At 35.1% G+C, this 12,115-nt stretch overlaps 2 protein-coding genes across 3 annotated transcripts; one reads left to right on the forward strand and one right to left on the reverse strand.

Moving 5' to 3' along the window:
- Positions 1-110: 110 nt before the first annotated feature.
- Positions 111-5,111, forward strand: LOC105202064 (pre-mRNA-splicing factor ATP-dependent RNA helicase PRP16). Of its 2 annotated transcripts, none has more exons than XM_039456400.1 (4): positions 111-189; positions 533-2,170; positions 2,786-2,929; positions 3,015-5,111. In XM_039456400.1, exons 2-4 carry the CDS (start codon positions 581-583, stop codon positions 4,683-4,685), a joined length of 3,405 nt encoding a protein of 1,134 aa, XP_039312334.1. In that variant the 5' UTR covers positions 111-189; positions 533-580; the 3' UTR covers positions 4,686-5,111. The 2 variants fall into 2 exon arrangements, with proteins under 2 accessions (XP_039312334.1, XP_011168741.1); XM_011170439.3 differs by having other exon boundaries at positions 112-361.
- Positions 5,112-5,241: 130 nt separating this feature from the next.
- LOC105202063 (N-alpha-acetyltransferase 25, NatB auxiliary subunit) lies at positions 5,242-10,211 on the reverse strand. The gene is made up of 10 exons (XM_011170437.3): positions 9,845-10,211; positions 9,464-9,688; positions 9,113-9,366; positions 8,760-8,983; positions 8,344-8,650; positions 7,868-8,172; positions 7,483-7,741; positions 7,160-7,405; positions 6,453-7,067; positions 5,242-6,306 (listed from the first exon to the last, which is right to left on the reverse strand). The coding sequence occupies exons 1-10, from the start codon at positions 9,903-9,905 to the stop codon at positions 6,073-6,075; spliced, it is 2,730 nt and encodes a 909-aa protein (XP_011168739.1). The 5' UTR covers positions 9,906-10,211; the 3' UTR covers positions 5,242-6,072.
- Positions 10,212-12,115: the final 1,904 nt, after the last annotated feature.

Here is a 12,115-nt window from a genome sequence, read left to right on the forward strand (position 1 = left end):
GCGTACCATTGGCTGAAGCGTTAGTTATTGCTTTGCTATTGGATGCGACGGATAGAGAGCGCGCCCATACGGGCTACTTGGGTAACAGAGATCGCCATTATTCATTCTGTATTCTTTCCAATTCTTTCGCCACGTGTGACGTGGACTGCTCGGTGATTCTTGTTGTTTGCGGTTGTTTGTATCGTATTTGTAGGTTACTTTGCTAGAAATTATCTTATATATCTTATATATGTCCCAAAATTATATCATAAATATATATATAGCACGTGAATTTTGAAGTATTTATACAATTGCTTTATGGATGCGAAAACGATTTTGTGGTTTCAAATATGATTATTTTTCGTACCTGACAATAATTTAGGTTAGTATGATTTTTCAAGACATGTATTTTTTTATTTTTAATAATTAAGTATTATACGTCTTTTCGAAATTTTAAACATAATCGATTTTATAAATATTTCAACGAAGAGCAGTGTACATTTTGTTTGTTCAATGATAATTTCTAAAACGGAACTTGTTATTTTTATTTCAGAAGATAACAGTATTCTACTGATACTCTAATAAATATAATAGAAGAAAAATGTCAGATGACCCGAGCTTGTATAGATTGGAGGGGACTGATGGAAATGAAGCAGGTGGTCTGGTCATACGTAAGAAAACTTCAGATCATACTTTTAAGAAACCTTCCATACTAGGTCTTGACAAGCTCGCAGAACGTAAAAGAAGGGAGCAGTCACAGGAACCTACCAGCTCAAAATCCAACAAAGAGGGAAAAGATAGAAGATATCGATCTTACGAGGAGGAGACTCCTACTCATACTGGAGGTGTCAATTCTGAAGCTCAACGGAGATTAGAGTCGCGGCTCAAGCGTCAACGATTAAGTGCGGATGATAGAAATTCTAGAAATGATAGAAATTCATATAAAGGTCGCGACAGAGATAGAGACAGAAGGAGGGATCGGGACAGAGAGAGTCGGGGTAGAGATAGTAGTATAAGGCAAACGCCTCTTAGATTCAAAGACGAGCCCCAAACGCCAAAATTCCGGACGAAAGATCCGACTTCTAAGAGCAATTGGGATGATGACGAGGACGAAGAGCCGAAACGATCGAGCTGGGATCATCCGACGCCTAATCTATATGGCAACAGAGATGGTCGCGACAGCGTCAGAAGTGAATTTACTCCGTCCTACAAGTACAACTCGTGGAATAAAGATTTCAAGAGTTCCGGTACTACTCCAATGATAGATGGAGAGGAGAAGGAACTGTGGGAAGAGGAACAGCAACGACTGGACAGAGAATGGTACGCATTAGACGATGGAGAAAATAAGGCTTTTGCCAATGTATCTGAAGAATATACGCGGAAAAAGGAAATGGAGTTGGAGGCTAGGAGGCAGAAACGCCTTTCTGCTCAACAACGACAGATAAACAAGGACAATGAATTATGGGAGCGTAACCGTATGTTGACATCTGGAGTTGTGAGCTCATTGGACCACGATGACGATCCTGACGATGAAGGAGAGGCAAGAGTACACTTGCTAGTCCACAACGTAGTCCCACCGTTTCTGGACGGACGTATCGTGTTTACAAAGCAACCGGAACCAGTCGTACCTGTCCGAGATCCCACTTCCGACATGGCTCTGGTAGCGAGGAAAGGTTCGGCGCTAGTCAAAGCTTATCGTGAACAAAAGGAGAGACGTAGGGCGCAAAAGAAACATTGGGAATTGGCTGGTACACATATTGGCAACATCATGGGTGTACATGATCGACGTAAAGACGACAAGGAGCACGCAGGACAAGAAACAGACTTCAAGGCTGGGCAAAAATATGCTCGACATATAGGATCGGGAGAAGTGACGGGGGAAGCTAGACACAGATCTATACAGCACCAAAGAAGAAGTCTTCCTGTGTTCGCAGTACGTCAAGAACTGCTGAACGTTATCAGAGAGAACAGCGTCGTTGTAATAGTAGGCGAAACTGGTAGCGGTAAAACTACACAATTAACGCAGTATCTTCACGAAGATGGCTACAGTCGCCATGGTATAATTGGTTGTACACAGCCTAGAAGGGTTGCTGCCATGTCCGTTGCGAAAAGGGTATCAGATGAGATGGCTACTGCTCTAGGTGACAAGGTCGGATATGCGATACGTTTCGAAGACTGTACTTCAAAAGATGTAAGTAACAAAAGTCATAATCTTAACATCATATACATTACCGCTAATTAATTTCAATACACTGATACCCGAATTGTTTGATTTTTTGGAAAGTAATGGATAATAGAAGCTATTTTGTGATGAATATAGATTTATTTAGGCAAATAAACATGTTTTGTATTTATATACATTGTTTACAAAGAAATGGAGCCTTGATTTCCCTAAATTTTTCTTCCATTGAAATATCCACCCAAAATTCTTAAACAGTGTATGAATCCGTTTCAAAATAACATTGAACACATATCTGATATTATTACAAGCACCTTATGCCTTATGCGCGTATCTTATTTCCAAAGATCAGATACTAACCAGTTGTTAGCTCCTTTTCTTCAAAAACTAAAATTTTCAATGATTTTTTTTATAAATAATGTATAAATATGATACATGCAAGTGTTGAAAGTGTTCATAATAACGAGTAAACTTATTTCAATGCAAAATATACATATCACGTTCATTTTTTATGGAAAAATCAACGAATCTGAAAGTGTATTGAAATTAATGAGCAGTAGTGTATTTTGTCTAAAATTAAAATTTCTGTACTTTTTGATATATAACACATAAATTTTACTTTTACAGACAGTTATCAAATATATGACCGATGGTATTTTACTGAGAGAAAGTTTGAGAGAAGGAGATTTGGATCGTTACAGCGTGATTATAATGGACGAAGCTCATGAACGATCGCTTTCCACCGACGTATTATTTGGTCTTCTTAGAGAGGTATAGTTCGCGTTTTTAGCTCGTATTATTCGAATATTGTCATATAAAAAAAAAACAGTTTTCTCAATTTAGAAATGTTTTTCAGGTTGTTGCTAGACGACACGATTTGAAGTTAATTGTCACTTCCGCAACAATGGACTCCAGCAAATTCTCCGCTTTCTTTGGTAACGCGGCAACATTCCAAATACCTGGACGCACGTTCCCCGTCGAAGTGGTACATGCGAAGAATCCGGTCGAGGATTATGTGGACGCAGCTGTAAAACAGGTCCTTCAAATTCATTTACAGCCTAAAAGCGGCGATGTATTAGTCTTTATGCCCGGTCAAGAAGACATTGAAGTCACTTGCGAAGCTCTGAAGGAACGTTTAGCTGAAATCGAATCGGCTCCACCTCTTTCCATACTGCCTATTTATTCACAACTACCATCAGACTTGCAGGCAAAGATTTTTCAACGATCCGAAGGAGGTCTTCGCAAATGCGTCGTAGCGACCAATATAGCGGAAACGTCGCTAACTGTTGATGGAATCGTCTTCGTTGTTGACTCGGGATATTGTAAGTTAAAAGTGTATAATCCTCGAATAGGTATGGATGCTCTGCAAGTATATCCCGTGTCGAGAGCCAACGCTGATCAAAGGCAAGGCAGAGCCGGTCGTACCGGTCCAGGTCAATGTCACAGATTGTACACGCGAAGACAATACTTGGACGAATTATTACTAACGGGAGTTCCCGAGATACAACGTACGAATTTAGCTAACACAGTACTGCTATTGAAATCGCTGGGAGTTCAAGACTTATTGGCATTCCATTTCATGGATCCACCGCCACAAGATAACATATTGAACTCATTATATCAGTTGTGGATCTTGGGAGCGCTTGACCATACCGGACGCTTGACTCCCTTAGGACGACAAATGGCCGAGTTTCCTTTGGACCCACCGCAATGTCAAATGCTTATAGTCGCATCTCAACTCGGCTGTACCGCAGACATCCTCATTATCGTCTCTATGCTTTCGGTTCCATCGATCTTCTATCGACCAAAGGGACGCGAAGAGGATTCAGATTCGGCACGCGAAAAATTCCAGGTGCCAGAATCAGATCATCTGACATATTTAAATGTATATAATCAGTGGAAAGCAAACGGTTACTCGAGTTCCTGGTGTAATGATCACTTCATACATGCGAAGGCGATGCGCAAGGTACGGGAGGTACGGTCACAACTCGAAGAAATTCTGAAGCAACAAAAGATGGATGTCGTTAGTTGCGGCACCGACTGGGACATCGTACGGAAATGTATTTGCTCTGCCTACTTTCATCAAGCAGCGCGCTTGAAGGGTATCGGCGAGTACGTCAATTGCCGTACCGGAATGCCTTGCCATCTGCATCCTACTTCTGCGCTGTTCGGCATGGGTTTCACACCTGACTATGTTGTATACCACGAACTTGTAATGACCGCCAAGGAATACATGCAATGCGTCACTGCGGTAGATGGTCACTGGTTGGCTGAATTGGGCCCAATGTTCTTCAGTGTGAAAGAGACCGGTCGAAGCGGTCGTGCGAAACGACGACAAGCGATGCAACATCTCCATGAGATGGAGCATCAAATGAAGGAGGCCGAGGAAGAGATGAAAGCACGCGCTCAAGAACAACTCGAACGAGAACAGGCGTCAGTCCGAAAGAAGGAGATTTTAACGCCTGGTATTAGAGAACCAGGTACCCCTGCTCCATATCGTAACACACCCGGAAGATTAGGATTGTAATCGGTCTTTTTATGTACATTTTACATTAGAATATTTGTTTAATGTAATAAGCATTTCTTACTGTAATACAAAAGTTATTATGTATGAAATGACAAAAAAATAGACATAATTTGAAAATTTATCGCTGTAGCTACAGCATCAGTGATAATATTTTTAATCTTAATGATCTTTGAATTATTTTTATTAGGTTCCATTTTTTGCAGCACAAACAATACATAATTATAATGTACAAATACACTATCTTTATTTTCAGATTAGGTGACAATTTTGATTCTAAAAATAATAAATATATGTATAAGAATTAAAATTTTGTAGATGATTACCAATATTGTACAAAGTATATTACGTATATAAAATATTATCATTGGATGTGATATGTGTAACACTTTTTGTAAATAAAATAATTATTTTAATATTGACAAAATATTTCTGGTCATAGTTTCTGCAGCCATTTACTTGTGAGTAAATTTTTGTGCTTATCTAATGAGTCATAGAGAAAAATCATTGGTATAACCAATGATCAATCATTAATGTGTACATTAATAGACACGCGTAATAAAACATCCAAAAATTTACGTATGTTTATTAACATAGACGTTAACGATACAATCGATAATATATCCATTCTTTTAGTTTAAGTGAAATAATTACACAAAATAAATACATTATATATTTCTCTGCACTCGTATTAGCAATTTATTCCTTTCTTTCCAGTAAGCAATTATTTTTTAACCGATTCTATCGGATGGTTTAACAAGTAATAATCAATTACTTAATAATAAATTTATATAATTGTGGAAAAGAAACAAAATATATATGTGTGTGTATATATACATATATACATACATACATATGCATATATATATATATTATATACATACACACACACATACACACGCCACAAAATATAATTAAATGCAATTTACGAGTGTTATTCTTTAAAATGTCTAAATGAAAATAATTCATAAAATAAGTGATGTTGATCTATACGCGAATTAAGACTTCGCGATGTAAAATATATAAAATAACTATTATAATGAAAAAATGGCACATAAGATAGACCACGTTTTTAAATTGATAAAATTAGTGTCTTTAGTTCTGAAAATTTCACTATTTCAGAAATACTATTTCGATTTTTACAATTGTTAATTATTTAAAGAATATATCATTAGTTATAAACTGATCAAAATGGCAGTGTATTAACTGCTTTTCATAAAAATGAAAGTAGGCTCAAGTATTTTAATCAGCATTAAACCATTGGCCATTCATTCGTTATTTATAATTGAATTGAGGCTAAGAATTATGTACAGAACTCTCAAGTCATTTTTGAAAATTATGAAAAGTAGACGGATATAGATGTCCTTTGTACAAATACAGTCAAATAGTTTCAGCTTTTTAAATTACTTAAAAGCCTTAATATGGATTGGCTACGAGATTTGAGGGATCTCGGTCCCAACCCGCAGGTTTGTTGAAGACTTGCTTGTCCACGTTTTATAATAGTGATACATACGTCATCCTTCTCATCCAATCCTGTGTGTAATTCATATTTTTCAAATTCTGTTAGAACCGCATCTAAATTCTCAACTCTTTCTGATAGTAATACAGCTACTTCTCTCCAAGTCTATAATACAATAAATAAAAATTTATTATATTGAAGTTCCATAAATATCTTATAAAACAATGTTAGAAAGTTATTTATAACATTTTGTTTATTATATATTTTACTACGTATTAAAACGTTACGATTATCGATTTAAAAAAATTTACCTTGGTCTCATTGGTCTCGTTTATCATATTTGACTCGATTTTTTTATTATATTTCTTCTTATTTTTCTTTTGCGATTGTGCGCCTGGTTCTGATTGTACTGCATATGCACAGCATATTGCGCTGATGATTGCTAAAGATTCGCTACAAGTTGAAGCTCTAAGTAAAAAGTTTTTAAAAGATACTGGTTTATCTCGTTCAGGAATAGGTAATGTTTGCAAACAAGGAGTTGTTCGTAGCATCTGTATGCAATCAAAGTCTGGACAATGAGAGTGAGACAGTGATTTTGCAAGGCACGCTATAGTCCTTAATTGTTCAGAATGATAAGCTTCGCGTAATCTTTCCACAGCATCGAGTGGAACCAATATTTTGCAGGGTTTATTCAATTTTCCATCTGTACCAAATTTCTTTAATATATTCGGTATAGTTTCTTCTGCTAACTCTTTAAGTTCTGCAGATATTTGAGACAAATACATAGAAGATGATCCGACACTCGCCGCCAAGATGCGCAATATGGCATTTCTTGCAGAAAGTAGTTTTAACATACAAATACGTGTATCTTCCTGCATTCTTGGATCTTCCTCATTCTGATTAAGTGGTTCCCATCCACGAACAACCTATTTAACACCACAGTTTATTAAATTTATATATCATTAATATTAAATCAGTTTTACATTTCTTCAAATTATATGATTCTCAAAATACTTACCTCCAAATCACGATTATCTCGTAAAGATGTCCATCTAATTGAATCAAGATGAGGTTGGATATGCATGTTATTCAAAGTAGAAAATAAAGAAGCAGTACTGTCACACCAACACAAATCAAGCAGCATTTTATCCACAGTTGTCATAGCAAAATGAAACGAATTTTCTAGGCGTTCTCTTAATTCTACAAAATCCTGAATTTTTATAAAACTTCCATATTTGTATGCAAGTGTTAAATGGTCCGCACTCTAAAAAAAAAAAAACATTAAATCGAATTAAAGTTTTATATATTTTCCTTAAATCTAGTATGCTTGAAAACACATACATCCTTATAGTTGGCTATGAAAAATTTCGCTGTATGATCAAGAGTTGTCGAGGCCAGAGGCAAGTTACCGAGAGGCGCGAGAAGTGGCACGTGGAGATACCCCAATGAATCTAGTTGAAGATGTTTTACATCAAGTAATGCGAACGCGTAATCAGCAGCGACCACTAGACCAGCTTCCAAGTAAATACGCACAAGTAAAATTTTAATGTGAAAATTTACAGGACTCGACAGAAGACCATGTTCCAATAATGACATTGCCCTGTAAATCCATTATTTAAAAAATGTGCATGTTTTCAAAATGTTATTAGTACTTTTTCATTCATAATTCTATTCAATAATATAATTAGCTTGTTGTTCTATATCATGGAAAAAAAATTATTATTACCTATAAAGAAAAGATGCATCACTAGTATCAATCCACAATTGATGTAATAAATGTGTAGCCAATAGGATATATGGATCTGCTGGACAAAAATCAGTTGGCAATCTATCCTGCATTGGACATAATTCATTGCCTTTTTCATATAAATCGCATAATCGCTTTATCAATTGTTCCTGTTTGTCCCTGTCTGCTAAAGGAGAATGGTGGAAGCCACAAATACGCCGTAATTGCTCCAAATGAATCTGCCTTTGCATTTGTTGTACTGTAGTTGGAAATCCATCTGGTGCAATACCAATATCTTCTTCAATCTACAATATTACAAATACGTTAAGCAGCTGTATTTTAATATTATTGAAATAGAAAATAATATACATACTAAATACATACTAATATATATTAAAGTTTAAAATATTAATATCATTATATTTTTAACGCAATTTTTAAAATGTATCAAAATTTTGTTAAATTGTTTTTCTTACCTTTTCAAACAATTCAAATTTAGATTTGGGGGTAAGTAGATTTAGATATAATCGTAAATCTCCAACTACACATCCCTTTTCACCAAATTGAGAAAAATATTGATGCATAAAATTCATAGAGGTCATACTATATTGAAGATCCTCAGTCTGGCATCGCTTTAATAATTCTAGGCGGGCCAAATATGGCGCACGAATTTTCTTTTCAGACATATTGATAATATGGTTAAAAAAATCCAAGCATTCTGTCAGACGTTGAAACTTTAAGGCCGCAGAAAGATAATTTTGATAAAATGCCCAATTGTCGATACTATATAAATATAACAACTTTAAGTGATGCAAGCATAACATTATTTGTATTAAAATGCTGTAAATGATGAGAAAATGACAAAAAGGAATATTAACAAAATTAATCTTACTTTTCTTCAATAAGTGCGCGATATGCGTTAGCAGCTTCAGGAAAACATTCTAGTTTCAATAGACATGTAGCCTTTCGTTGAGGTACATATGAGACATAGGAAGCTAAAGGACTAGACAGTACATTCAATATTTCTTCATTTTTGTCTTGCAGTTCCAATATCATTAGATAAAGTTGCACTTCCTGTTCTGCTTCTATTTTTCCTTCCCTTACTAATTTTAGGACCTAAATATATTCATAGAAAAAATAATAATTGATGAAATATTAATCATGTACAAATTAATAAACTCTCATAATTCCTTGTGTATTAAATAAGCGATTACAATGATTATGATAAACAATCAATATACTAACCATTCTTTCTGCCAAAGGCAAGATAACTCCTTTTGCTAATTTCTGATCAGCATGAATAGCTTGCATCACTATACTCATAACAGCCCAGAAATAATATGGATTTTTATGAGTTAATTTGTACAAGTTAAGAGCAGCTTGCTGTTGTTTTTTATAATCGCCAAGGCGAACGTATGACATGAAAAGATGCGTTAGAAGTTCTTCGTTGTTAGGATCAGCCTTTGCAGCAGCTTCATAAAGCTCACTAACTTTGTCCGCTGCGTGCATAAAATTATCACAAAAATTGACGTAATAACAACATAATTAATTTTAAATATGATCTATATATTTGAAATCAGAAGGTTAAGGACTTACGTTGATGTATCTCTCTATAGCAGATACTCATCGCTTGCAGAGTGGAATCCTCACAGGGCACCTCAGAGCGCACTTCGTCCATAATGACCTGGCACTCATTTTCTTTGCCCATTCGCAACAGGGCCAAGGCCTTGAGCACCCTGGCGCATTGGTTAGTCGGATGCTTCTTGAGCACCTTGTCCGCCTCCTGGAGAGCCTTCTTGTTATTTCCATTGTCCAGCCAGTCTGAAATCCAGAAAGAAACCTCATACCGGGTGCTATTATAGAAAGAAACCTCGGACAGAGTGTCGTTATATAACCTCGTCACTAATCTCGGGTCCGAACAGTCTAGTAAGAGTGCACAAGACGGACTTGAAATACAGTCGGCGCAAATATACGTACCGTAAATTGGTCGCAGGCGACGTTCGTTCACCGTGTTATCCACATGGCCCTTGGACGCCATGATACTTTTTGCGGTAGCATAAAATCAACAAACCAGAAACATGCACGATCTCCGATCACCTCGCATCATCTTTGACGATCGCGAACGATTCAGAGATATTTTTACGCGCGTCACTCACGCGCCAAATCAGTCTCAATGCGACACAACACGCTATTACACAAAAATATTTTTATTCTTATCCTTCTCTCCATAGAATCGTAGAAGCGGAAAAAGTGTCCAGACCGGGCCGCGAGATCTCTTCTCTACTTGGAAAACGAAATAATAGAGTGGAAGAGAGATATGTCGAGCTTAACTGGCTGTGCCAATCGGACATATTACTATCTATAATATTTGAAGTTCGTTCATTTTATTCACATTTTTTTATACACAAAGGTTCCCTTTTTTTTCTGTCAATACCCAAATATATATTAATTTTACTTCAAATGTTAGAGAAGTACGCAAATAAAACAAAATTTTAGTTTTGTGAAATTAGATCCGATTATAGATTTACGTATCATTCGATTATTAGGTCTGTTCATTTTAATAAATTTTTTTGCACAGTTTATCTTTTTTTAGCGTTTTTGTCTTTTAATTATTACAATCTTATTATTTTTGATTGTAATTTTAAACCCAACTTAAAGTAGGTTAATGACGTCACATATTTGACTCCAATTAATAAGCGCACTCGATTTACTGACTTTGAATTAATGGTCTGTTTTTTTTAACTACTGTAACAAATCTAAACGTGAAAGCGTGCTTTTCGTTATTTGGAGTAAATTAATTTAATTAATTTTAAGGAAAATAATTTTGATTGTATACAGAACTAAATAGAAATATAGAACAAAAGATGAGAGAACAAAGGACATCTTAGGTACCATCATCGACCAATCAGAGAGTTGTATTAATATCTTAAGACATTACTTAATAGCGACGATCGTTCGTTCTAATTGAACAATTCCGGCAAATGGCAACGAACCTGGGTTAAAATTGCAGTTGAAAACGCTATAAACAGTCTTGAAATAAAAATCAATATAGGTCTAGTTTCCATCTTCCGCTCAATTCGGTTCGTAATTTGTCGTACAAAGCAAAATCTTGTATTCTGATTGATTGCGGAGCGTCGTACAACGCACGTCGAATGCAGTGTAAATCCAACAATATACGGAAAGCACTTCCTAATTTTGAATTTTCCTCTTTATTTTAATTATAAAAAAATATTTAGCATTGTTCTTTTGGTTGCATGTAACCACAAATACAAATTTTTGCTGGTAGACATTGGAGCTTATAAAAGTGAAAGTAACAGTAGAATTTTTAGTAAATCAAAAATAGATAAAGATTAAAAAAATCTTATATTTATCACTATATCATGCTTTTCTTCCTGGTAGTAACATTAAAACAGCTTATTATTTAATAAGTTTAAATTGCCTCGTCATATAATGAAGCCGTTTCTTTGAAAACATCTTACAACAAAAAAATCTATAATTACAAACTACTGCATATTTAGGGCTGCGTTCAGATTCCCCACCCGAGTGCACCCAGGCACCTAAAGAGCGTTCAGATTCCTTTAGAGTGCCCCTACCGGACATTAGGTGGGTCGTTCACTTTATCACTCTGTCTATCCCGAGAGAGTGGAAAAACCACATGGGTCCTTGAGCCGGGTGAAACGGGTGGGTGACGTAAAGGTGCGTTCCAAAATGTATCGCTATAAAAATTTCTATACATTTGTGATAAAGCTCGTATATTTAAAACAAATTTAAAATAAAAAAATAAATTTAATTTAAAATATTATAGTAAATAAAAATTAAAATGTATAAATATAATAAAAAAAAACGTTAATAACCAAGTAAAGTTTAAACGTTTTGTTTATTATTCTGTTTATGTAATTACAGATTAATAAATATTAATCTTTTATTCTATTAATATAAGGTTTCTTGGTCTACAGTCTCACAAAACCGTTATATAAATATTTATATTTGAGATTAGTATGTTAAAGATTTTTAGTATTATTAAATATTTTCTGATACTAATAAAATATACTGTTTGTTTTCTGTTCCTGAACTCCCTGAATTAGTGTGCACTTAAAGTGAAAGTTAGTAGTTAAGTTAGTAAAGTTAGTAAAAACAAGAAGGAATGTTCCAGTGCAGTCTAATGCAGGAATAGAAAACAAGCCTATACATATAATAGATGATATGCGCAATATATATCTTAATCTAATTTGTTAAAATAAAAATTTA

This window comes from Solenopsis invicta, chromosome 1 (assembly GCF_016802725.1).
Source record: "Solenopsis invicta isolate M01_SB chromosome 1, UNIL_Sinv_3.0, whole genome shotgun sequence".
In the NCBI taxonomy this organism is placed as follows: Eukaryota; Metazoa; Arthropoda; class Insecta; order Hymenoptera; family Formicidae; genus Solenopsis; species Solenopsis invicta.